The sequence below is a fragment of the Balaenoptera physalus genome, assembly GCF_965194825.1.
Source record: "Balaenoptera physalus genome assembly, chromosome: 15".
Lineage (NCBI taxonomy): Eukaryota > Metazoa > Chordata > Mammalia > Artiodactyla > Balaenopteridae > Balaenoptera > Balaenoptera physalus.
In genome coordinates this window covers 44,161,053-44,188,724 of record NC_138894.1, presented here as the reverse complement: position 1 = coordinate 44,188,724, position 27,672 = coordinate 44,161,053, and the positions used below count along the sequence as shown (strand labels likewise).

The 27,672-nt window shown below is 38.9% G+C and overlaps 2 protein-coding genes across 30 annotated transcripts in view; one reads left to right on the top strand and one right to left on the bottom strand.

The window, feature by feature from the left end:
- The window catches only part of WDPCP (WD repeat containing planar cell polarity effector), a 420,975-nt gene extending 416,903 nt beyond the window's left edge, over positions 1–4,072 (bottom strand). For all 29 annotated transcript variants that reach the window (XR_014253957.1, XR_014253958.1, XM_082426596.1 and 26 more), the window contains exon 1: positions 3,521–4,072. The gene's annotated coding sequence lies outside the window, so the exon portion shown is untranslated. The remainder of the gene's footprint in view (positions 1–3,520) is intronic.
- A 135-nt stretch (positions 4,073–4,207) lies between these two features.
- MDH1 (malate dehydrogenase 1) lies at positions 4,208–27,410 on the top strand. The gene is made up of 9 exons (XM_082426656.1): positions 4,208–4,353; positions 9,326–9,424; positions 10,258–10,354; positions 12,784–12,959; positions 14,805–14,927; positions 23,632–23,808; positions 24,271–24,384; positions 26,211–26,300; positions 27,071–27,410. The coding sequence occupies exons 1-9, from the start codon at positions 4,351–4,353 to the stop codon at positions 27,194–27,196; spliced, it is 1,005 nt and encodes a 334-aa protein (XP_082282782.1). The 5' UTR covers positions 4,208–4,350; the 3' UTR covers positions 27,197–27,410.
- Positions 27,411–27,672: the final 262 nt, after the last annotated feature.

Here is a 27,672-nt window from a genome sequence, read left to right as displayed (position 1 = left end):
GGGTACCCATGGGCAAAAGAAATGCCTCCACAAAGATATACTGCAGCTGCTCCTGCTCTAGATGATTCAATGCACTCAATAAGGTACCCAGGGGCAAAAGAAATGCCTCCACAAAGATATGCTGCAGCTGCTCCTGCTCTAGATGATTCAATGCACTCAATAAGGTACCCAGGGGCAAAAGAAATGCCTCCACAAAGATATGCTGCAGCTCTCCTGCTCTAGATGATTCAATGCACTCAATAAGGTACCCAGGGGCAAAAGAAATGCCTCCACAAAGATATGCTGCAGCTGCTCCTGCTCTAGATGATTCAATGCACTCAATAAGGTACCCAGGGGCAAAAGAAATGCCTCCACAAAGATATGCTGCAGCTCTCCTGCTCTAGATGATTCAATGCACTCAATAAGGTACCCAGGGGCAAAAGAAATGCCTCCACAAAGATATGCTGCAGCTGCTCCTGCTCTAGATGATTCAATGCACTCAATAAGGTACCCAGGGGCAAAAGAAATGCCTCCACAAAGATATGCTGCAGCTGCTCCTGCTCTAGATGACGTCTTGCTTCCACTAAGTTCTGGCAGCCATGCAACAGAACTTTCTGCGATAATGAAAATGTTTGCTATTCTATCACATGTGGCTATTGAGCACTTGAAATGTAGCCAGTGTGACTGAGAAACTGTATTTTTAAATTAATTTTTATTGACATAGAGTTGACATATGTTAGTTTCAGGTATACTACAAAGTGATTTGATATTTGCATACATTATGAAGTGATCATCATGATGAGTCTAGTAACCATCTGTCTCCATACAAAGGTATTACAATATTATTGACCATATTCCTAATGCTGTATATTACATCCCCATGGCTTATTTATTCTATAACTGTAGGTCTGTACATCTTAATCCCCTACACCTATTTCATCCACTCCTCTATCCCTTCCCTTCTGGCACCACCTGTTTGTTCTCTGTTATCTATAAGTCTGTTTCGTTTCATTTGTTTTACGTTTTTACATTCTATATATAATTGAGAGCATGTGGTATTTGTCTTTCTCTGACTTACTGCACTTAGCATAACACTCTCTAGATCTATCCATGTTGACAAAAATGGCAAGATTTCTTTTTTTTTATGTCTGAGTAATATTCATATACCACATCTTCCTTACCCATTAGTCTATCAGTGGATCTTTAGGTTGCTTTTATATCTTGGCTACTGTAAATAATGCTGCAATGAACATTGGAGGGCATATATCTTTTTGAATTGGTTTTTCTGTTTTCTTTGGGTAAATGCCCAGAAGTGAAATTGCTGGATCATATGGCAGTTCTATTTTTAATTTTTTAGAGAAACTCCATACTGTTTTCCATAGTGGCTGCACCAATTTACAATCTCACCAACAGTGCTTAGCAATATTTTTTGGTTAAGCCTCCTCATGCAAGGGAAACAAAAACAAACAAATGAGACTACATCAACTAAAAAGCTTTTGCACAGCAAAGGAAACCATCAACAACACAAAGGAAGCTTACTAAATGGGAGAAGATATTTGCAAACAATATATCCAATAAGGGGTTAATATCCAAAATATATAAAGAACTCATATAACTCAACATCAAAAAAACAAACCCAAACAACTCAATTACAAAATGGACAGAGGACCTGAATTGAAATTTTTCAAAAGAAGATGTACAGATGGCCAAAAGACACATGAAAAGATGCGCAATATCACTAATCATCAAGGAAATGCAAATCAAAACCACAAGGAGACACCACCTCACACCTGCACGAATGGCTGTTATCAAGAAGACAACAAATAAGTGTTGGTGAGGATACAGAGAAAAGGGAACCCTTGTGCGCTAATTTTATTTAATTTTTTATTAATTTATATGTAATAGCCACATGACAATGCAATTCCAAAGCCTTAGTTTTAAAAAAATCAGGGACTTAACACATGTACGTTTGCAAATTGTTGAATGTCAACCCAAAACACTACCTGCAACACTGCAAAATGGTTCTACCTCCTCCTACCCTAGCTGCCTGGCAGAAACATCCATTTGTCCTCATTCAGACAGCACCTCCTTTGTGAAACTGTGGCAGCCCAGAGTTACTAACTTGTTACCTATTACTAACCAGGTCACACCATGTTGTCATTATGGGTTTACATATCTGTGTTCCCTGCTAAACTGGGGGCTCTAAAAAGGCAGCAGTTGTGTATTATTAATTTCTGAATCCCCAGAGCCTAGCAGAATGCCACATCCTAAAATCCTTGCTCTATGTCCTCCTGGCCAATTTATCACACCAGTCTTCATCTAACCAGTCCATACTCCTCACTACTCTACCATCTGAAATCTCATAATCCCAGCATCCATAATGAACATCTTAGAACTGGAGAAATTACAGGTCATATTATCTGTACCAACGGGTGTGGTGTTTTACTTCTACATACAATTGCTCAGTAGAAAACACTGTAAAATAGTGGAAACGATGCATATTAGAAACTCAAGTTTTCTAAAGAGAAATAACGAGAAAGCAGTTAGACACAGGAGTTTGGAATTCAGGACGAGACACAAATTTGGGAGTTTTTGACATAGAAGTGGCATTTTGAAACTATGCAACTCATGAATTAGATCACTAACGGATTAAGTGTAGACAGAAGAATACAGGCACACCAAGGTTAAGAGGTCAGAGGTGAAAAAGAACTTGCAAAGAACACTGAGAAGGGGCAACCAGTGACATATAGGAAAACCAGGAAATAAGCTGCGAGCCATTAAGCTATGATAAATGCTATTCACAGATCAAGTTGGAAAGTAAGGTTCTATTTCTTTCACACAATAGCAAACCCTCCAAAACTGAAGAGAAAAACTGAAAGATACCACTTGGCATTCAATTACCAGTGTAACCAGAAGTTACACCAATGTTTTCTAACATAGATATTTCTTTCATTTCATTACACATATGCTATTCATCACATCTTCCTCTTAATATCCACATGAAACAAGGTTTCAGAGAGCACAACAATTTTCCTGGGCAGCACTAATTTTAAACGAAAACCTCGTTAAGTTATTTTACCAGCTGAGACTGACTGAAATAACCAGTGTCTCCCATTCAGCTGCCACGCTTTCTTTAGAAATGCAGGTTTGGCATAATTTAAAGGTCAAGATGGTTTAAAGAGCATCCAGTTTCCAAAAAAGAACGGACAAAAGTGTCAACATTCACGGAAGACTTAGAGAAAAAGTTAGACTGTGAACTCCAGGAAGGGAGGGGCTCATTTCCCACAAAGCAGGAGCTCAATATTTTTCACTTAACTTGAAAAAAGCTATATCTTACTGCGGGGAGGTGGCGCGAACTTCAGGGCACTACGCCCTCCAGAACACTGTTGCCCGAACACTATGCGCGCAGAGAGGGACCAGCGAGCTCGAGGGAATCCGCGCAGAAGATCAGCACCTGGGTCGATAAAGGCAACGCGGGACGCCGCACAACCGCACACCGGACCCTAAGGTTAAAAGACCCTAGCCTCGGGCGGGGACTCACCTGCCTCCGGAGTGGGGAAGATGTGCGGCCCCCGGCCGCCTCTGAGGGGGCGTCCCTGCAAACCCCTCACCGCGTCACTGGACACTACCGGGGCGGAGAAGACGGACCCGTGAGGACGCGGCGCGTTCGCTCGGTCGCCTAGGTGTCGGAGCTGCAGCGTCACGGATCCCTCAGGTACTCCTCAGCGGCCCGTGCGTGCGCGCGCTCTCCCACCTCGTCGCTTAGCAACCTGCGAAGCCGTCCAGTCTTCTCGACACTTCAATTCCTCCCGCCCCCGCAGACTGTGAATAGTTTTTAAAAAGATTTTGTTTCCGGGTCGAACCGGCTTCACGCAGCGGAAGGTCTCTTTACCTCCCACGTTTACCCTTGAGGGGAGGATAAAGTCTTAGCAGCGCACGGGAGAGCGCGGGAGCTAATGGCTCTGTCTCTCCACCCTCGAGTTACACGCGCCTCGCCTCTCGCCAATTGCTGGGCGCCATCCGGCAGCTCCTTTCCTCCTGAGCCCAAATTCTCCGCTCGTCGCCGTCCTCCAATCACAGCGGCCCGCCCTCGGGGACTACTTTGCAATCGGCGAAGAGCGCAAGGAGCAGGGCGTGAGAAGACCCTCTGACCTCGGGAAGTGTAGTTCAACACTCGAAGGAAATGCATTGGAGATTGCGCCAGAATCAGGGCTGCTTAAACTACAGTTCCCAGAGGGCTCCGCGGTCGGGAGCCGAGCCTTTTCTTTCCAACACCACTCGCCTTTTCCGAGTCGGTTCTGCGATAGAGGTGACCCGACTCCCTGAAGCTCATTTTGCAGGTGCAGAGAAGTGTCCGTGCAGTTCCCAGTCATGGTGAGTGTGGGCCCCTGCATGCTGCCCACCTCCGGCCTTCGCGCCCGTGTGTGGATTTTCTTGCGTTTGAAGGACTATTGGGGGAAGGCTGTGCAAGGGATTGTCCTTCGCGCCCTTTGGAAAGCCCCGACTCATCTTCTGGGGACTGTCGCAGGGACCCGGTAATTGGGAAGGGGTTGATTTACAGCTGGGGGTTCTTAGAAGGACTTTAGAGACATCGCTGTCCTTGGAGAGGCGCGATCTCAGTCCTTCTGCATGTTGGGGGTACAAAATACGAAGCTGCGGATTTTCTCCAAAGCACGGTATAGGGGTTTGATAAGGACGATAACGTTTGAAATGGGAGGGGGTGTTGGACCCTAACCTCTTTTTCTCCTCTTAAGCCCACAGTGTTTTTAAGGGCTTTTGTTAAAGCCCTTGAAAGCAGAAGGCCTTCACTGCAAAGGTAGTGCTTACCAGATGCTCGGGATTGCGATCTACGTTTTCGGGAGAAGTGTTTCCGCCATATCTAATTTCACGAAATGTTATTTAAAACCTGTTCATTGATCTCCTTTTGTAGTACCTGGACATGTTGCAGTGACGGCGCCCCTAGCCAAATAATTAGTGCATTTTTTTTTACTGATCTGTGTGTTAGGAATTCTAGAACCACTACTTTTAAATGTTACACAATAAAACCATCGTGTCACGAAGCTTTGGATACCAAGATATGGATATCTTGTCTCTGCTGAAAGGGAGAAGGGAGGTTGGTGAGGGTACTGACGTAGGAATAATCAGCATGCTGTTTGAAGGTGACATTTGACATCAAACTGAGAGAAATTGCTTCAGTACTTGTATTTGTAGTTGAAACTGTTTTTCCTCTGTTATTTCAAAATACTAAAATGAGTGGGGAATGTGGGGAAATATTTGAAGGAATTGGAACATTTCCAGAACCTGAAAAGACGTGTTTTCAGGGCAAGGGGATTACTTCTTCCACCTTCATAAGGGAGCCAGTGGAGACAGCTTCTAATTCTCAGTAAGTGTTAAACCTAGGTTTCCTACTTATTTTGTCAGATAACATAATTAGTCATTTAAATGATGGTTTCAGTGGTTTCTGAGCTAGTAATCTTAGCAAGAAAGCAGAGGTACTTATTATCAGAGAACCTCAGACTTAATAATTTTAAAACTGGATGGAACCTTTTAAAACAAACATCTTGGCCATCTTAAAATTGAGTTTATTGAAACCCAAAAAGAATGTGATTTGCTCAAGGTCATAGAACAGTTTGCCCCCAAGGATCTCACATACTTTCCATCTTACCATATTGTATCATTCAGACACATATCAAGTCATTCTGAAAATTTATTTTTAGTTGCTGAGGTTCTGGATGAAGATACAAGCTCATACTGCAAATACAAACTAAACTATGTATCAGCATTTATATTACTTGATGGTTTTACAATGAGAATATTGTAATTCTAGAATTGGAAGGGAATTTGGAAATTATTTCCTCTAATCTTAAAACATAACCTGGTGAGGTCAAATTATTTTCCCAAGGTCACAGAAAGCTCCTGGGCCCCCATTCTTGCTTTGTTTTTCTACACAGTATATCAAGCCAGGCCTCACCCCAGGAAGGTCACTCCAGCACCAAATAATGTCCATGAGGAAGAACCCTCCTGCCAGTTTGCTGAAACTGATGGCAAATTCTCACATGACTCAATCTCCTTGCCTCCTCAGGAGAGTGTGTGAACAATCACTGAGTTAGAAAAGAGCCATCTTTTGTAAGCTATTAAAATCAGGTTTTTTTCAAGGAGTCAATTCTTTCCTTGTGTCCATAGGGAATGACAAGCAAGAATAAACTGTATGAAGGAATCTGAATACTGTTTGTCTTTTATATTACAGAAATATATATAAATGAGAAAGTAAAAAAGGAACACATGGGTCTTTCTGTAGAATAACAGAAGGAACACTTAAATTCAAGCTTTACAACTGAGACTTGAACACATGCCCAAGACAGAGCCTGCATCTGCACGAAGGTCATTAGTGCCCTGCCAAGAGCAAAGACATTCCTTCCTTGGATCTTGGCAAACTGCCCAGATATCTAAACAAAGAATAGTAACCTATCTTCACACTGTAACGTTGTAAAAATGTCAGTGGGAATCTCTCACCCTCCTGCTTTTCAACTGTAACGTTGCAAAGAGCAGACAGAACCAAATAGGCACTTCTTTCCTGTTTCATCACCAGACATTCAGACACTAGGCTTCATACTACTCTTAACAAGATGGAATCACCTACCTGTGAAAATAATTTGCTCAGTGATAGAGAAGAAGGAAACTGCTCAGGTGTAATTCGTGCCTGTTCATTAGTTGCCCACAACCCCTTCACTAGGGACTGTGGTACTTTGAACCCATTTTTTTAGTAGCTAAAATAAATGCCTAAAATTGACTGTTCTTTTCTAACCATCTACCTGACTTTCTGGGAGGTTAAGCTTTACAGATAGTAATATTTACTTTTCCCCTCATTGCTTATTGTAGCTTGCTTTCATTGAAATAGCATGTGTTTATGCTTTTCTTAACTCTTACTTTCCTTCATTCAACAAATCCTTGTTGAATGCTATATGGGAGTGCAAATTTGAGTCAGAGGCAGACTGTTCTCCCGGAAGTTTCACAGTCTAGTGGAGAGTAACAGCCACAGGCTACAAGAGTCCTTAGAGGAAAAACCTGAGACCTATAATTATAGTGCTTGCTACATACTGTTCTTACTGCTTTGTATGTTAACTCTCTCAATCCTTATGACTACCTTATTTGTTAGGTAGCTGCTATTATTATCTCCACTTTACTATGGAGAAACAATACAGTAACTTGCCCAAGAACATACAGCTGAGTTGAGGAATCAGAATTTGAACCACAAAGTCTGGCTCTAGAGGCCATCTCTTTAACTGTCACACTCTACTGCCTCTCTAGCCCCCTGTTTTAAAAAATTGGCTTATCCTCTTGTTTCTTGCATATGGTTCACTAATGGAGTCTCTGGCCTAAAATAGTACAAGTTATGTAATAAAAGAAGACTTTCATTAGAACTACTGACATAAATAATTTTGCTAACCATAGCTGGAACTATTGTCATTATTTCCAGCCTTCTCAATGCAAGTATATATGAATAAAACAATTTTTTAAAGCATGTTGGGTTTGCTTCCAAACAATTCTTACGTTTCCAAGGTTTTGATAGTAATTTTACAAGATCCAGCAAATATTTGAGCTTTAGCAAATGTTTGAGCTCTAACTACATGCCAGGCATTGTTCTAGGCAGCTGGGATACAACAGTAAATAAAGTAGACAAAGCCCCTGTCCTTAAAGAGCTTGCATTCTAAAGAGGGAGGGGGAATCATTTCTTCCTCTGTTTCTTTTTCCTCACCTGCTATACTTCAAGGAAAGAGGGGAAAATGACAGAATTTAAAACATGTAAAGACCATGTGATAGAAAATAAATATATACAATAACAGTGCTCTTTATAAACCTAAAGTCTATTTGGGAACATAAATAAATATGTATTGTATTAAAATTGGGTTATTGGGGGAATTATCGTATTTTGTATATTTAGAGATATTAAAGCATAGGGGGAAGTTGGTGAAGGGTATGGGCAAGAAACCCAGAAGGTCAGGAAGAAACTCTCCATAGTTTTTTCCCTTTTTCTCCACTCTCACCCTGGTCACCTCTCTGAAGAAGAAACACATACATAGTCTGCTGTGTTCAGATGCATTTCTCTACAAGAGTTGACACTTTCCTGAGATTTTTCTTCCTCTGAATTCTATGGGTACCAGATTGCTAAGTGCTGCTGACCTCCAGAGGTTAGGGTTTGAAGGTTAGAAGGACCTTTTCAGGTCATAGTCTCCTTCTATCCTAGAAGCATGACCCCTCTCTAAGAGGGAATTCTAAATATAAAGAAATGTAATCCCCTATCCCCAGTCACTTCAGCCACTTCTCTAGTGTGGGTAACTATAGAGGTGACACAGAGTGGAAGTACATTTACCCATCATTGTCAGAGAAAGGAACAATTCCCTTGATTGAATTTTTCCATCTAATTAAACTTACCCATTAAGTTTCCAGGCATTTTTGTTCAGCTCTTTTTAACAGAAATATTTCTATCTTTTTAATTCTCTGAGCTTAATTTAACTTATTTTTAATGACTTAGGGTCGTCACTTTGAATGTTATATATATTTTTTGTCCATATGTTCATATTTTATTCAGGGTCTATAAGATGACTTCCATCTATTATAACTAATATGTTCTTTGTACTTTTTCCCCTTCCTCCCCTTTAATATTAATTTTCCCTTAAAATCAGGTTGTCAACTGTTACCACACGTTGCTACTGTTATTTATTACTTAATGCTAAAATTTTTTACAATCCAGATATTATCATTTTTTCATTTTTATTTCTCCTTAAATAAAAAATATAGGCTTATTTTTCTTCCCCCAAGTAGTTAAGTTGAATCACGATTAATAGTTTTATAAAAACTTTCTGGCTCCTTCTAAAGGGAAATTTTTAACCGCTATTACTCCTCTTCCTGGTATGAAAGATTCTTTTCAGCAGAAGGGAGTGGGGGATTTGCATAAGAGGATTTGTAAGGTTCTAGTGGCCGCCAGGGTTTGTATCATCACATAATGCACATCAACATCGTTAGGCCTATTTTAGTGGTAAAATATCCTAAAAAAGATGGATAAGATTTTGTAAGTAAATCCAAGATAGCAGGGAGAGTTAAATAACACCACATAAATATGCAGCCAAAGGACACATGTTCCAGAAGTTGCTTAGTTGCTTTGTGCATGCTGTGTTTACTGGGAGTCTGGGATAAACGTCTTCTACTAAGCCAGATGCGAAGAGTCTTTAAAATTTTACATTAGCTTTTAAAGTATGTGGTTGTCTTATTATAGAGAAAATTCTGAATATCTTTAGGGTAAAATAGCATTTTTTAATAAGGTGTTAATGGGTCTCTTTCATTACAGTCTGAACCAATCCGAGTCCTTGTGACTGGAGCAGCTGGTCAAATTGCTTATTCACTGCTATACAGTATTGGAAATGGATCTGTCTTCGGTAAAGACCAGGTAGGGGCAAGTGTCTGTAAATCTTAAGTAAAAGTAAGAACATTTTCAATAAAACCCTGTATTTAGTTGCAAAGAAATGTTTAAATGGTAAAGGAATGGATAATCCCAACGAATGTACTAGGCACACGGCTATAAGTGGAATCTGGTAGCTTATTTATATGCACCCCTCTGGGCATTGAAAATGCTTTGCAAATTAGAACTATTCCACCTACTGCTAAGTTGACTTGGTGCAGCCAGCAGGTATCATAATGACAGTAACTGTTAGGGAGAGTCTCGTGGGAGAGAAAGTTGCTGAATCAGCACTTTCTTGTTCATAAATGGTCTTAAGACCCAAAAGAGTTGGACAGGCAAATAGGCTTCCCAGTTTGAAGCAGGCACCCCCTATTCCAGCAGGTCTGATTAATGTACACTAAAATCCTTTCGTACAGTATTCATTTATCCATTCTCTTCACCCATGGATATCAAGTTCTTCCTTCATGCCAGATACTGTGCTTAGCTTTCTGTGAAATGAAATTAGATATACAGCCATCAACAACAAGAGCAAGGTGTGACATGTCACTTCAACTTGATATTTCTTCCATGTACTCCTTTAAAATTCAGTAATGGTGATTCCTCTTACTGTGTCTGTTAGCAAACCATTGCTGGTTTTATAGCATTCCTTTTTAAAGGACGCCTGATGTTAGACACCTGACTTCTTTAAATAATTATGACTAATTAATGGGAATTATACACATATACACACCAATTAGCAAAAACTCTGTGAAAGGACTTTTTCTGTGACTAAATGACATAACCTACACTGACAGATGCTGTCCTTGCTATTTATTTGGCAGCCTATCATTCTCGTGCTGTTGGATATTACTCCCATGATGGGCGTCCTGGATGGTGTCCTGATGGAGCTGCAAGACTGTGCCCTTCCCCTCCTGAAAGGTGAGTTGGGGAGTGGAGGAGAAAGGGATTTTATAGTATTTTACATCTTTAAAAAGCAGATTTTAGAGTTTTGTTAACTGGCCTCTCAATTAGAAATTATTTCATAAAAAGTTTTTGTTTTTTGAACTACAACTACTTGTTAAGATATATACCAAGAATAAATAAGGGTAAAAGTATGAAATAACCTGTATAAGATAAAAGATTATACTTTTTTCCCAACATGCCTATATGTAATTTATTTTACCAATTAAGTATAATATTGCACAAGGGTTATCCACCTGAGATTGTCCACACTGTGTTATTATTTAAATTCTATTTAAATAGTAATAGTAGTGTCCTGTAATGGAGAACTTTTTCAACGCTAAATGATGTTTTCCAGAACCATACGCTGCTTGGGGACTAGAAATTGGTTGGTCCCCATATATAGTCCCACCCCATCTGCCAGTTGTCAGGTTAAGATATAATATAAATTGTTCTAATCATATACTACATGGTTTCAGAAAGCCTACAAGAGTTCTGCTAAGAGCCTTTGAGACTCAATGAACAAGTAACAAATGTAAGACAAGTCCTAAATTTGGTTGAAAGGTTCATTAAAATATTAGGTCAGATTGTAAACTAATTTGAATATTTTTCTTTAGCTATACCTTCATCATCTTTTTTGGGGTGAGGGAGGGTAAGGATTAATTAATAATACTCTCAAAGAGGATTGCACAAATCAAAAATGTAAATATGCCCAAGAGAAACAATGCTCAGAATTCATATATCTGTTCAATAAACATTTAGTAGAAGGAATACTCTGCCATCTCAATCATTTGGTTGCTTAGTTATGTAAGAGAACGCATTACCCTGTCCAAGCTGTTCTGCTGGCTCCCTTTCCTCACCCACTGTTTCCAAATCAACCCCCTCTGTTGCTTTTTCCATTTTTATTCTGTTCTCTACAGAGTTCTCTCTGCTCGCTCTAGTGGGCCCAGATTACAGTTGGCTTGTCCTTGGTCAGCTGTGAATATGATCGGAAGGGAAGGTTCAGCAGATAAAGGTGCATGGCTGGGAAGAAGATGGATATTTTTTCCTCCAGCTGGTGCTCTTATGTATACTTATCTGGGGACTTACAGAAGCCTGACTGACCCAAGTTCCTGGTCTAAAAATTTTATCAGTGACAACACTGTATCCTGATTGTCTTAGTACCTTTGGGCTGCTATAACAAAAATACCATAGACTGAGTGGTTTATAAACAAAAGAAATTATTTCTTACAGTTCTGGAGGTTGGGAAGTCGGAAATCAAAGAGCCAATAGATTGGGTGTCTGGTGAGAGCCCAGTTCCTGGTTCACAGACAGCCATCTTCTCAATGTGTCCTCACATGGCAAAAGGGGTGAGGGAGCTCTCTGAGGCCTCTTCTATAAGGGCACTAATCCCAATTCGTGAGGGCTCCCCCTCATGACCTAATCACTTCCCAAAGGACCTACCTCCTAATACTATCACACTGGGAATTAGATTTCAACATATGAATTTTATGTGGACAGAAGCATTCAGTCTATAGCACATGGCCTTTTTAATACAGTCACCAAAAGAAAGCCATGATATATAGCTGACACTTCAACAACTCAGGGCTTAGTGGTGCCAGTCTTCCCTGCAGTGGAAAATCCAAGTACAATTTATAGTTGGCCCTCTGTTCACAGATCCTCTGTATCCACAGGTTCAACCAACCTCAGATTGTACAGTACTGTAGCATTTACTGTGGGAAAAAAATCCACATATAACTGGTCCTGCACAGTTCAAACCTGTGTTAATCAAGGGTCAACTATGTTCTTCAATCAAAAAACAGGTGGTGTATTGGACTGACACTGCAGCACAGTGGTTGAAATCTGGACCAATCTTGACTTGAATTATAGCCCCACTCCTTTTTGATAGGCAGCTAATTAATCTCTTTAAGCCTCATTGTCTTCATGTGTAAAATGTTAAAATTAAATTTGACAAAAGAAATCTCTTAGTGTTATTCCTTGCAAAAACTCCTCAATAAACATTGTTTTAATTTGATTGATATCTTAGAATTAAAGTAATTATAACTTAAAGGTTAGGTGAATTAGTTTCTCTTTTGTGTTATCTGTGGTAATTAATGTGAATAATTAATGTTGCCTTGAAAGTTACCTTGCATCATTATAAAAGATAAAAGCTATAGAGTTTTGGAATTAAGATAATTATTGAAATAGGAAAAGCAAAATAAATGTATTGACATTTCTGCTGATGTTATGGTTGTTGAATTAATATATTGCCTTTCTTTTTTTAGGCCCCTAAAACTTTGATCAATGTGATTTGTAAGAGTAAACATTTGCTACAAAGTGAAAGAGTTACTGGGTAGATTCAGTATGAAAAAGAAAACCTCAGACTTTGGCGTTTAAGTAGCTCTGCATATTTATTGCCATGTTCACAGATGTCATCGCAACAGATAAAGAAGAGATTGCCTTCAAAGACCTGGATGTGGCCATTCTTGTGGGCTCCATGCCAAGAAGGGATGGCATGGAGAGGAAAGATTTACTCAAAGCAAATGTGAAAATCTTCAAATGCCAGGGTGCAGCCTTGGACAAATATGCCAAGAAGTCAGTTAAGGTGACCAATGCAGTATTTTATTGGGTTTTTCATTATCAGCATTTGAAACTTCTGCTTTCAACATTTAAGTGAAAATGAAAGTATTTGCCTTTTTTTTTTTCCCCAGTTCTGTGCGATGGTCAGTAAATACAGATACAGAGTTTTGCTCGATTAGCCCTCCCTTTCTGGGTTTTGTTTATATAGTGTAGAAATCTATATTCTGAGGGGCTCAAAAATATTCTGCCTATTACCATGACATGGAGATTTAATGTTAGTTTGTAAACCTATAGAGAAGGCACAGAACTTCTGGTGCCTTTTAGCTGTGTGGGACTATTTGTTCAGACAGTTGGATTTGTGTTTGTGATTGTGAAGGGAGATGGCTATAAGCTGTTTGTTCTTAGTCACAGGAGGTAGGGGCTTCTGAATGCTCACTTTTTCTCAGTCCAGAGGAATTTCGATATGTTCGTCTCTTGAGGTGTTGAGTCGGTATGACTTCCTATTCTGTCTCTTTGTGTTCAACCTATTTATTTTGTTTTCTAAATTTGTGTTATTATTACAGTAAAGCCTCCTTTTACCAATTAAGTATCAGTCACCTAAAACTTAATTGTCATAGCAAAAGGGCTTGCTAGTTAGAGATTTTTCTGATTTTGATACACTTCTTCCACCCAATTCTGAATTCAAAGAAAGGTAAAAGAAAATTTTATAAGGTTTTTTAATGTTGCCATTTATAATGTTCTATCTTTTATAATACTTCATAGACACCTGAATTTTTGCTTTCTGCAGACTTTATTTCAAATAGTTAACTTTTATTTTCTGTAGTCATTAACAGAAAATAATAGAAATGAGTTGGGTAGAAATCCCCAGGTCTCTTAGTAAAAAAAGTACAAGGTTGCTTGGAGTTGTAGTACTGCTTGCATAGTAATTGCCTCTCAGCCAGAAGTGTCTTTCTTGGGGGAAATATACACCGACACTGGAGTAGTTAGGGATAGCAGAGTATCATATCTACAGCTTGCTCTCAAATAGGCCCAAAAAAAGACTAAGGGCAGTGTGTGTGTGTGTGTGTGTGTGTGTGTGCATGCACACGTGCACAGAAAGTGAAAGAGATGGGGCAAATTAGAGAATCGGTACAAGTAATGTGGGAGTTAGTCTTTATAACATGCTTACAGCTTTTCTGTAAGTTTGATATAATTTCACAGTAAGTTTTTTTTATCATTCTATTAAAGATTTTTAAGACTTGTAAAAAATGTTCATGTATACATTTTCCTATGCTGTATTGTAATTCACTGCATCCTATACCTACCCCCTCCAAAAAAAAAAAAAAAAGCCTGAAGTGCTTTCTCCTACAGATTGATTCAATGGGTGTGAAATGGTGGGACCTGGTATTTTAGCAACTAACCCAGTTAATTCTTAGGATTAGGCAAGACTGAGAAACACTTTTCATTCATAAGGGCAAATCATTGTCCTAAAGTAAACTTCTCAAGTAGAATTTCTTTCTTGGACTACTTTTATAAGGAGGAAAACTTTTATGATTGAATTGAACTCCGAGATAGAGCCCTAGGTTACTAGTTTTTTATGGCAACTAGATAAATGCTGTCTCTGTTTCGGCAGAAAACAAAATGACTTGTGTACATAACGGTGGTTTTAGTAAATGTTTTCAGTAGTCGCACCAAATACTAACAAGGGGGAAAAGTTATTAGAACGGAGGATAGAAACCTACTAGAAACTAGAAACTGCAATAATAACTATACGTATTTAGCTCACACAAACTTGATAAGAAGGCTATGTGTTACATGTCAGTCATATTCTAAGTTGGTTTAGTTAATCAGTTATGGTCTGTAGCTCTGCTATGCCTCGCGTACATCCTAGGTTATCGTGGTGGGAAACCCGGCCAATACCAACTGCCTGACTGCCTCCAAGTCGGCACCGTCCATCCCCAAGGAGAACTTCAGTTGCTTGACTCGTCTGGATCACAACCGAGCTAAAGCTCAGGTAAGAAAGATGCGTTTTCAAATCTTATGAATGTTCAACTTTAAACCCTTTTTCTCTCACTTTTAAAGTAGCTGAATCATAGTTTGTGCTTTTTTCTTGTTGTTTTGTTTTAGTAGGAAGCTATTCCAATTTGTTAGGACATCTTTAAACCTAATCTCTTAAAGCAGCTGAACTTCGTACTTAATTTTCTCAACTATATTTCATTTCCTAACTTTAATTACATATCATTGCTAATGTCCTCTTAGTACAGTGGTTAAAAATTAGTCAGTAGTATAGATAATTCACATGACAGCACACAAATTATTTTTGTCAGATATATAGGAGATTATAATAGAAAAACTTGAGCTTTATGTATTATATGTGGTTCTGCTTTTTTCCCTACTGCTAAGCAATCGAATTTGATTTTAATTTAATTTCATTTTCATTTTTATATCCTCATACTCTACATGTTTCCATAAAATTTCTTAGTTTTCACTACTTAGTAGCTAAATTTTAATTGTTATCCAGTTTCCTTATCCCTTGGAGCCTTAGACAAATATGCTAAGGGGTCAGTGACCAGGGTATTAACAATAGCTTTTTTTAAATTAGAGACTGTGCCACTCATCTGTGCTAGTTTCCTAGGCTTTCTCAGATCTAGACAATCCCAGTGCCCTTAGATGTCATGACAAAGTTCTAGTTCTTGGACATAACCTCTTTCCTTTTCCCTAGCATCTTTCTGGCCATCCTCCTTATCCACAGCTCATCTGCTAGATAGGTCTATGAATTTAGTTCTTTCTTTTCTAGAGAAGACAACATTGTTGAGTGTCAAGAAAACTATTTTTACCAAATGATGGTGTGAGGTCTAAGTTGAAAAACTGTTACCGGATTCAATGGGCCCATCACTTGAGGTGCATCGCCAGTGAACATACCAAGTACTTTCAGTCAAAGCAGAAGTGTTTATTCCTTGTGACAAGTAAGGAAACAGGTAGATAGCTCTCAAAGCACTGTCTCTCCAAATAACCAGATCAGGGACATTTTAAGCTAAGGGTACATGTATATTCATGAAAGGGCGAGTGTAATCTTCAATGCAAAGGTGGAGTTCTAGATGCACTTGCGCAGTACAACAACATGCTCAAACATACATGCCTTGCATGTTCAAAAATGGCAGAAATTCCAGCCCTTGGGGTGGAGATTTTAGCATTAAAATGAGGCAAAGGTCACCCTAGGTTGACAAAATCCAGGAACCTAGTTGCGTGAAATCACAAGGGTCAGCAAAGGCTCATTCCTTAGGCTCCAGTTAATCTGGTGGCTGAGTGCTTGAGGGGTTTTGGACGCTGCAAAACAGCTCAAGAATGTGTTTCAGGCTGATCTTTACCTTCAAAATAGGACAGAACAGGGAGTCTTTATAACTGATTTGTTGTCTTTGCTATGGTTACTTCTCATGCCTAATAACAGTTGTTTGTTCTTGCATTCTTTGTTCTTTCTAAAATCATTAATTACTGAGACCTTTTTTTTGTTTCCACGTGAAGACCTAGGAGGTCATAGTTCACCTTCTCCCAATCTCCTTAGAACAGAAGGGTTCTGAAATTCACACTCTAGTTCTTAACCTAAGCTTGTCTAGTGCATGTTGCAGTTTCTCTTATTGCCCAGTATTCGACTCCTGCAAGACATGACATACTCTGGTTTAACCCCATACCTTCCTTATTACTGTTTGGCTAACAAAACTACTGCTATAAACTAAGAGCTTTCAGCTCTGGAGGGCCCAGTGAAGGAGAAAAGTGTTTACATTTAAGTTTCTACACTAAGCTGAATGCTTTACATCTGACTTGTCATTTACTTCTCATAGTAGCCATATGAGATATCTGTTATTACTACTGTTTTACAGATAAGAAATGTGAAGCCCAGAAAGGTCAGGGAACCTGCTCAAAGTCACACAGCTAGTAAATGACGGAGTCAGTAAAAGGGTCTGCCTGACTCCAGACCCTCATGTGTGTTCTTACAAAATGGGATCAAGTGACCTAATCCATTCACTAGCTCTGTGACCCTGAGAAAGTATATTCAAGCTATAAAATGGGATAATAATTGAATCTACCTCAGATGGTAGTTATGTGAACTAAATGAGATAAGATCTATGTTAAGACCTTATCCTGGTGCCTGTCACATAGCAAAAGGTTGGGTGCTATAGTTATTATTGATGATGACGATGATGATTAAGAGAGATATAACCAAGGTTTGAGAAGAGTCACACCTCAGAAATCTCTCAGTTAATTTAGAAGGTCTTTGGATAACAAGCTTAAATTGCAAATATTTCCTGAGAGGCTTTGGGCTGTGAGCTGGGTCTTTTTCCTTGTTATTTAGCCAGTGTCCAGGGGCTGGGAAGACATGGGAGTTTGTTTGAATGCCTGGAGGCTGGAGATTGGGGTACTGTAGAACAGTTACAAAGGAAAAGATGATCATCATAGTTGTTGCATCTGTGGACTCTGGATTACCAGATGGCAATTCACTTAGTTACAACAGGAAGAAAGAGGTAAAATGATGACACCAACAAATTTCCATCTTTGCTGTTTGACCTGAGGCCTTGGTGGAGGCAGGCATTGGAAAATTCTGCTTCCAGAAGTACAGCTAAATAATACTTTGTCCCAGTGCCTGCAACAGTTTTCCTTGCGGGGTGAAAGTCTGAGTGAGGAAAGAAGGAGCCATCTCATCATACTTTGACTTTGGCATGTGTTCCAGCATGCCATTCTGGTACAGTGAATGCTGTTAGAAGTTTCCTCCTCCTGTAGAGGCTATTAATCCAGTGAGAAAAGTAACAAACCCAAAGATTAATTTTTCTTACATGAATGGATACTAGTCTTACATAACTTATTTTGGAAATCAGAGCTCCTAGCTACCTAGTGACTGTTTATCACCTGCAGAAATCCCCTGTGTATTTGCAGACCAGAGCTACATATATTGTCTGCTGACCAGGTAATTTGGCAATGAAACCAGTTAGGTGGTATCAGAGAGAAGAAAATTACTAGAGCTGGAGAATGAATCAAAAACTGTTTAACAGATCTGTGTGACAGATGTGAAAGTGTCTGAAGGAGTAAGGAACTGCTAGCCTGGGTACATGGTAGTTTAGACTAGCTATGACATGCATGATATTCTCAGAAACTATATATGCTGGGTGCAAAGTACTGGCCTTTGCTATCCAGACAGAAGTGGATTAGCTCAGGAGATCTAAAGAATAAGAGGAGGTGGCCAATAGGACACAGGAAGTAAGGGGAGCCTCCTGTAGGGAGGATAGGCCTGCGGGCAGTTTGTCCTCACTGTACTTTGGAGCAGCTGAAACTGACATTCAGCAGAGTTATGGTTTCTAAGTTCTTGATAATATACATCTTGGCTCACTTACCCCAGTATAAATGTTCCTTTTTCTCAATGATGCCAGCTAAATATAAGTGAGGACAGTTCTTTGCAAGTCCTTTCAGGTCACGGCACACACAGAAAATGGTACTCATTGCACAGCACACCACTCTACCCCAACCACTAAGCAGATCAGTAGCTGGGTACCCCAGAAACCAACCATCCAACTAATTTGTGAAGACTGATATGGTAGTTAATAGTCCTAATACTTGCAGAACTCTATTAAAATCTATTTGAGGACTTAAGAAATGAGTCTCAACTTATTTTAAGGGTCAGTGAAAGTAGGCACAACTTGCTTCTTACTTGACTGAATAAATTACCGTGAAGATGAGTCAAGGCATTGCAAACATTTTAGGTAATGGCTTTTTTAATCTTCATTCTTTTTGGTTGGTTGGTTGTCATTTTATTTTTTACTCTTTAATTTGGAATAATTATAGACTTAGAAGAAGTTGCAGAAATAGTACAGAGAATCCCATGTACCCATCACCCACTTCCCCCAGTGGTGACATCTTACATAACTATAGAGAATTATCAAAACTAGGAAATCGACTAAACTACACACAACACTGTTAACTAGCTTTACTCAGATTTCTGCAGTTTTTGTATGTCTTTATGGATGATCCTATGACATTTAATCATATATATAGATTACTATAGCCACCATAGTTTCAAGAAACAGAACTGTACCATCGCCCACAAAAGAAGTCCTACTCACGTTGCCTCTTTATAGTTACACGCTCCCTCTCCTTTCCTAAACTCTGACAACCATTTGTCTGTTCTCCAACTCTGTACTTTGGTCATTTCGAGAATGTTTTAAAAATAGAATTGTGCAGTAAGTAACCTTTTGACACTGTTTTTTTTTTTTCCACTGAGTTTAATGCCTTTAATATCCATCCAAGTTGTTACATGTATCAGTAGTTCATTCCTTTTTATTGTTATTCCATTTATTTATTTAATTGTATGAATGTACCACAGTTGGTGTTGGAGGACGGAGGGAACAAAAAGTGCCCACCAAACTGAGAAGGTATCTTGAGACCTTAAAATGAGGCAGGCAGCTCCATATAACCAATGGATCAGTTTATTACAGGGTGACTTACTCACAGGGTGGGATCAGGATCAGGTGGACAGTGACCCAGAAGCATTTGCAGCTGCACTTCCTACCGCAGAGGGACCATGGGGACGATTCTATAGGGTATAGGGGTAGGTGCTTTGAAACAGGACATGCATTTCTAAGTTAAGATTTATGAATGGATAACTAGTCTCGTGGGCGCCAGGAATATGTCAAGGAAGGTTTTCATCATTGTTTGGGGACCAGCAGAGCATAGAGGCTACCTGGTCCTAATGTTTATTGAACAGTATCTATTAACTACAAAGCCCTTGATGTGATTCACTTCACAGGTCAGTTTTAAAGGATAGAAGAAACTGTAAGGGCCCGAGATGGCGTCAGTTATGCTAATAGCCATACTTTGTTTAACCATTCTTGAAGGACTTTTGAGTTGTTTCCAGTTTGGGGCTATTGGTATCCTTGTTTTTAAAATTTCGTTAAAATATCCGAGTGTATTCCCTTTGCTATATGGTGAATACACAACCAGAGCTTTGATGCAGTGCTGCTGTTATTTATGTGTGCAAAAGCTGTGGATTCTGGTACAACTATTTTTTTCTCTCATTCTTATTTTAACATAAAGGAAAGAAAAATCACTCACAATGTCACCCTAATACATCAGCTTTTTAAAACATTTTTCCAAAACCTTCTCTTCTAGATCATTATAAATTCTGCTATCTAATTAGGAACAAATTACAGGCATACTTTAGAGATATTGTGGGCTTGGTTCCAGACTACTGCAATAAAGCAAATATCAGGATAAAGCAAGTCAATGAATTTTTTGGTTTCCCAGTGCATATAAAAGTTGTATTTGAAAAAAAAAAAAAAAAGTTGTATTTGTACTGTAGTCTATTAAGTATGCAATAGCATTATGTCTAAAAAATATGTACATACCTTAATTTAAAAAGGCTTTATTGCTAAAAGAAAAACAAATGCTAACCATCATCTGAGCCTTCAGCAAGTCCTAATCTTTTTGCTGACTGGGGGGGGTCTTGCCTCCATGGTGATGCTGTTGACTGATCAGGGTGGTGGTTGCTGAAGGCTGGGGTGCCTGTGGCAATTTCTTTTTTTTTTTTTTTTAATTAATTATTTATTTATTTATTTTAGTTGTGTTGGGTCTTCGTTTCTGTGCAAGGGCTTTCTCTAGTTGTGGCAAGCGGGGGCCACTCTTCATCGCGGTGCGCGGGTCTCTCACCATCGCGGCCTCTCTTGTTGCGGAGCACAGGCTCCAGACGCGCAGGCTCAGCGGTTGTGGCTCACGGACCCACTTGCTCCGCGTCATGTGGGATCTTCCCAGACCAGGGCTCGAGCCTGTGTCCCCTGCATTGGCAGGCAGACTCTCAACCACTGCGCCACCAGGGAAGCCCGGCAATTTCTTAAAATAAGACCACAGTGAAGTTCACCATATTGATTGACTCTTCCTTTCACAAATGATTTCTCTGTAGCATACAATGCTGTGTGATAGCATTTTACCCAGAGTAGAACTAATTTCAAAATTGGGAGTTACACCTCTCAAACCCTGCCACTGCTTTATCAACTAAGTTTATATAATACTCTAAATCCTTTCTTGTCATTTCACCAATCTTCACGGCGTCTTCACTGGGAGTAGATTCCATCTCAAGAAACTACTTTCTTCACTCATCGTAAGAAGCAGCTCCTCATGCATTAAAGTTTTATCGTGAGATTGCAGCAATTCAGTCCCATATTCAAGCTCCACTTCTAGTTTTAGTTCTCTTGCTATTTCCACCATATCTGCAGTCACTTCCTCCAATGAATGTTGGCAGTTTGCCCTCTTCCCAGGAATCACAAATGTTCTTAATGGCATCTCAAATGATGAATCTTTTCCAGAAGGTTTTCAATTGACTTTGCCCCGATCCATAAGAGGAATCACTATCTCTGGAAGCTATAGCCTTATGCATTGTATTTCTTAAATCATAAGACCTGAAAGTCAAAATGAGTCCTTGGTCCATGGGCTGAAGAATGGATGTTGTGTTAGCAGGCACATTATCCATTGGAGCTCTTGGTGACCAGGTGCATAGTCAATGAGCAGTAATATTTTGAAGGGAATCTTTGTTTCTGAGCCCTGGGTTTCAACAGTGAATATTTCAACAGGTTTAAAATATTCAGCAACCATGTTGTCAACAGATATGGTGTCATCCAGGGTTTGTTGTGCCATTGATGGAACTCAGGCAGAGTAGATTAGGCAGAATTCTTAACGGCCCTAGAATTCTCAGAATGGTAAGAGCATTAGCTTCAGCTGAAAGTCACCAGCTGCATTAGCCCCTAACAAGAGAGTCAGCCTGTACTTTGAAGCTTTAAAGCCTTGAAGCTTTAAAGCATTGACTTCTCCCCCATAGCTTTGAAGATCCTAGATGATATCTTCTTCCAATAGAAGGCTGTTCATCTACATTGAAAATCTGTTACTTAGTGTAGCCACCTTCATTAATTATCTTAGCTAGATCTTCTGCCTAACTTGCTGCAGCCTCTATATCAGCACTTGCTGCTTCACCTTGCACTTTTATGTTGTGAAGACAGTTATCTCTCCTTAAACCTCATGAACCAACCTCTGCTAGCTTCAAACTTTTCTTCTGTAGCTTCCTCACCTTTCTCAACCTTCACAGAATTGAGGAGAGTTAGAGTCTTGCTCTGGATTAGGCTTTGGCTTAAGGGAATGTTGTGGCTGGTTTGATCATTGTGGCTGGTTTGATCGTCTATCCGGACCATTAAAACTTTCTCCATATCAGCAATAAGGTTGTTTCACTTTCTTATCATTCGTATGTTCACTGGAGTAGCACTTTTAATTTCTTTTAAGAACTTGTCCTTCGCTTTCACAACTTGGCTGTTTGGCCTAGCTTTCAGCTTATCTTGCTTTCAGCCTTCCTCACTAAACTTAATTATTTCTAGCTTTTGACTTAAAGTGAGGGATGTGCAACTCTTCCATTCATTTGAAGACTTAGAGGCCACCGTAAGGTTATTAATTGGCCTAAATTCAGTATTGTTTGTGTCTCAGGGAATAGGGCAACCCAAAGGAGAGGGAGAAAGAAAGGGGAACAGCTAGTCGGAGGAGCAGTCAGAACACACACAACGTTTATTGATAAGTTCACTGTTATATGTGAGCAGGGTTCATGGTACCCCAAAACAATTACAATAGTAACATCAAGGGTCATTGATCACAGATCACCATAACAAATATAATAATAATGAAAAAGTTTGAAATATTGTGAAAACTACCAAAATGTGACACAGAGACATGAAGTGAGCAAATGCTGTTGGAAAAGTGGTGCTGGTAGACTTGCTCAACACAGGGTTGCCACAAACCTTCAATTTGCAAAAACACAGTATCTGTGAAGTGCAATAAAGTGAAGCACAATAAGAGGAGGTATGCCTGTATACATCCAACTAACCATAATTTCTTTTCTGCCCATTACCTTATCAAGTGATTAACAAAATAAGCAAGCTGATTTTATTTAGATCTTTCAAAACATAACTTTAACCCTTTCTGGTACCACTGTACTATATAACATAATTGATGTTCATGTGACTACAAAGCATGCAGGATCCTGAAGTGCTTTCTGAACCTACAGCTAGAGATTGTTACTTCTGTTACAATTTTAGTATTATATATATTTTGTATTTAAACTCTTAACTTCAGTTTTCTAATCTATAAAATGAGGACAGCCATACTTTGGTATTTGAGTCCCTTCCAACTCCAAAATTTTATATTTAGGATTATTTGAAAATTACTTAATTTATATAGGTATAGATTAAAAGCTTCACCTAAATATAGAGAAAGTATCTAAATACCTGACTGGTCAGAAATGCTGAGGCGTCATCTCCAAGTATTAACAACAAAGCAAAGTTTACATTACGTATTCAAGCAATATTAACCTCTTGCTTGGTGTTTTATATTTCATAAATCTACAATACAAATAAGTCATTCATAAACTGTAAGATGATCCTTACTCTTAAGCATTTTACTTAAATATTGTACCCTATAAAGTTTCAGGCTCAGTGTTTGTTTACACTATTAAACTCTTTTGGGAAACTACCAAGTGATAAAATTTGTGGGTTTTGTTTGTTTGTTTCCAAATTAGAATAACTCTTGTGTTCCCTTGAAGTTTCAGAGGCTTTTTATCTTAAGGACATTTGTCAAATGCGTCACAATTTGAAATTTTAAAAAAAAATTTGTCTAAGTAATGTATTTGTTTTCTATTGAACTAGATTGCTATTAAACTTGGTGTGATTTCTGATGATGTAAAGAATGTCATCATCTGGGGAAACCATTCCTCAACTCAGTATCCAGATGTCAACCATGCCAAGGTGAAACTGCAAGGAAAGGAAGTTGGTGTTTATGAAGCTCTGAAAGATGACAGCTGGCTCAAGGGAGAATTCATCACGGTGAGAAAAATCCGGGAGCTCTCTTCACAGCCAAGCATCAAGAACTCTTGAGAGACACACCACATTACTGACCTGAGTGTGTCCCCAAGGGGTGGTGGGAGGAAACTCAAGGACAGCAGGCCTTTGATGAGTGCATATTTTCTTTGGGGGTCATACTAAGGCAGTCATAATCCAATCTGATCTATTGTGTAGCAGTCAAGATTGATTGTTAAAGTGGGAAAAACTAGATACCCTCTAGTCATCCAGCTATCTTACAGAGATCTGTTTCTTTGTATGAAGTGTGGTAAAACTTTCTGTGCAGGTTTATAGTTTTTACTTTTCAGGAAGACTGGTGCTTCTAAGTGAAATAGGTTAGTAAGGTCAACATGGGGTAGTTGAGTGATTTTGGAGGGGACACATTAAGCTATGGTTTCAGCCTTTCACCCCAGGAATAACACTGCTGTCTCTGCCTGCCCCACCCAGACTGTGCAGCAGCGCGGTGCTGCTGTCATCAAGGCTCGAAAACTGTCCAGTGCAATGTCTGCTGCGAAAGCCATCTGTGACCACGTCAGAGACATCTGGTTTGGAACCCCAGAGGTGAGAATTCAGTGAATTGCACAGGCCACTCTTTTATTTTTGTCCTTTAATGCTATAATGTAAAAAAAAAAAAAAATAGCCTTGCAGTCAGGCCAGTTAGGTTCACATTCCACCTCAGCTGCTGGCTAGCTGAGTAACCTTGGGAAAGTTGCGTAACCTTTCTGAGCTGTTTTATCATCTTTTACATGGCATCTAACTCACAGGGTTGTGAGGGTAATGAGATGAAATATGGAAAGCACCTAGCACACATGGTAGAGGTGACTTTTTTTTCTTCTTAAAACCTATATTGGGCCTAAAAATTTTGGGGGGAAACATAGGCAGAACACTCTGTGACATTAATCACAGCAAGATCCTTTTTGACCCACCTCCTAGAGAAATGGAAATAAAAACAAAAATAAATAAATTAAAAAAAAATTTTGCACAGCAAAGGAAACCATAAACAAGACGAAAAGACAACCCTCAGAATGGGAGAAAATATTTGCAAACGAAGCAACTAACAAAGGATGAACCTCCAAAATATACAAGCAGCTCATGCAGCTCAATATCAAAAAAAAACAAACCCAATCCAAAAATGGGCAGAAGACCTAACTAGACATTTCTCCAGAGAAGATATACAGATTGCCAACAAACACATGAAAGAATGCTCAACCTCACTAATCATTAGAGAAATGCAAATCAAAACTACAATGAGGTATCACCTCACACCAGTCAGAATGGCCATCATCAAAAAAATCTACAAAGAATAAATGCTAGAGAGGGTGTGGAGAAAAGGGAACCCTCTTGCACTGTTGGTGGGAAAGTAAATTTTTACAGCCACTATGGAGAACAGTATGGAGGTTCCTTAAAAAACTAAAAATAGAACTACCATACGACCCAGCAATCCCACTACTGGGCATATACCCTGAGAAAACCATAATTCAAAAAGAGTCATGTACCACAATGTTCATTGCAGCACTATTTACAATAGCCAGGACATGGAAGCAACCTAAGTGTCCATCGACAGATGAATGGATAAAGAAGATGTGGCACATATATACAATGGAATATTACTCAGCCATAAAAAGAAACAAAATTGAGTTATTTGTAGTGAGGTGGATGGACCTAGAGTCTGTCATACAGAGTGAAGTAAGTCAGAAAGAGAAAAACAAGTACCATATGCTAACACATATATATGTAATCTAAAAAAAAATTGTTCTGAAGAACCTAGGGGCAGGACAGGAGTAAAGATGCGGATGTAGAGAATGGACTTGAGGACATGGGGAGGGGAAAGCGTAAGTTGGGAGGAACTGAGAGAGTAACATTGACATACATACACTACCAAATGTAAAATAGATAGCCAGTGGGAAGCAGCTGCATAGCACAGGGAGATCAGCTCAGTGCTTTGTGACCACCTAGAGGGGTGGCATAAGGAGGGTGGGAAGGAGATGCAAGAGAGAGAGGATATGGGGATATACGTATGCATATAGCTGATTCACTTTGTTATAAAGCAGAAACTAACACAACATTGTAAAGCTATTATACTCCAATAAAGATGTTAAAAAAATAAAAAACCTATATTGGGCCATAGCTTCCTCATTTATAAAATGAGAGTTATGTTTCTGTAGCCTACTTCACACATAGATTGGAAGAGTGAAACAGGATAATAACCGTGAAAGTTGCCTGATTGTGGAAGTGCCTGATAATGGTTCCTTACACAGTAATGAAGTTATGCACATAGTAAGAACGTGTCACCTGGTTTAATTTTGTTAGTTCATGTGTCAGTTGGTTATGTAAACTAATCCCTTAGCACCATGAGAATGTAAAACATTGTTATTTGTTATTTTCAGGGAGAGTTTGTTTCCATGGGCATCATCTCTGATGGTAACTCCTACGGTATTCCTGATGATCTGCTTTACTCGTTCCCTGTTACAATCAAGGTAAGGTATTTTGGGTTACTTACCTCTGTCCTCTACTGGGAAAGCAGTTGTGTGTTTTTATTAATAATGGTATAATTTAGTCTAGAAAGTTGTTCCTTTACTAAATTAGACATTTTTCTCAGCTTTAAAATCATGTGAAGCACAACTTCAGGTCACTAAAAGGTTGAAATTAATCTGGAAAGCAAGTTGCAACTCTCCCCACCAGACACATTTTGTTATTATGCTTCTAATATTGGATATCTACAAATATTCTATTACTTCTAAATGAAGCAATGGTTCTAAGTATTGTTGCTTTGTATTATAACTGTACTAAAGTCAGTCATTTTTTATGTTTGCTGATTAAAGCCTCATTTAAAGATTTTTTCTAGATTCAATGAGTTTCAGATTCAAGTGTTGAGTTTTCATCAGAATTATCTGTTAAGATCTGGATTTTGATTTGCTTCTTTAGAATCACACTTTAAAACATACTTCTCTAGATTAAGTTCAAACTAAGTTGTTGCTTTCTGGAATATCAATTCTAGTTTAATGATAAATCTATTGGGACTTCCCTGGTGGTCTAGTGGTTAAGACATCACCTTCCAGTGCAGGGGGTGTGGGTTGGATCCCTGGTCAGGGAGCTAAGATCCCACATGCCTCATGACCAAAAAACCAAAGCATAAAATAGAAGCAATATAGTAACAAATTCAGTGAAGACCTTAAAAGTGGTCCACATCAAAAAAATCTTAAAAAAATAAATTATAAATCTCTTATTTGCAATTATTTTCGAACAGGATAAGACCTGGAAGGTTGTTGAAGGTCTCCCTATTAATGATTTCTCACGTGAGAAGATGGATCTTACTGCAAAGGAACTGGCAGAAGAAAAAGAAACTGCGTTTGAATTTCTTGCCTCTGCCTGACTAGACAATCATTTCCGTGTTACTAAATGCCCCAAAGCTGAAGAATCTAAATGTCGTCTTTGACTCTAGCACCAAATAATAATAATGCTATACTTAAATTACTTGTGGAAAAACAACACACTTTAAAGATTGTGTGCTTCTTGGTACAGATTTGTGACAGTTCATCATCATGCTGTTAGTGCCGCATTCTAAAATAAATATATATTCAAATGAAGATGATTCAGACTCTAATTTCTGGATAATATTTTGTTTCTATTCAGAAAACAATCTTGCATGTTTCCCAGCTTGCCTAAGGGGTTATGATTTTAAAAAAAAAAAACAGAAAGTAAAGATAGAAAGAAAAGATAGAAAATGTTACAAGGTAAAGCATAATTCTCTCATATTTAAATAGGATAGGAAAATCCACCTCGTGAATCAATCTACTCCAGAATATAATTTTAAACATTACCTACATTAGGCAATTAAACACATCATAT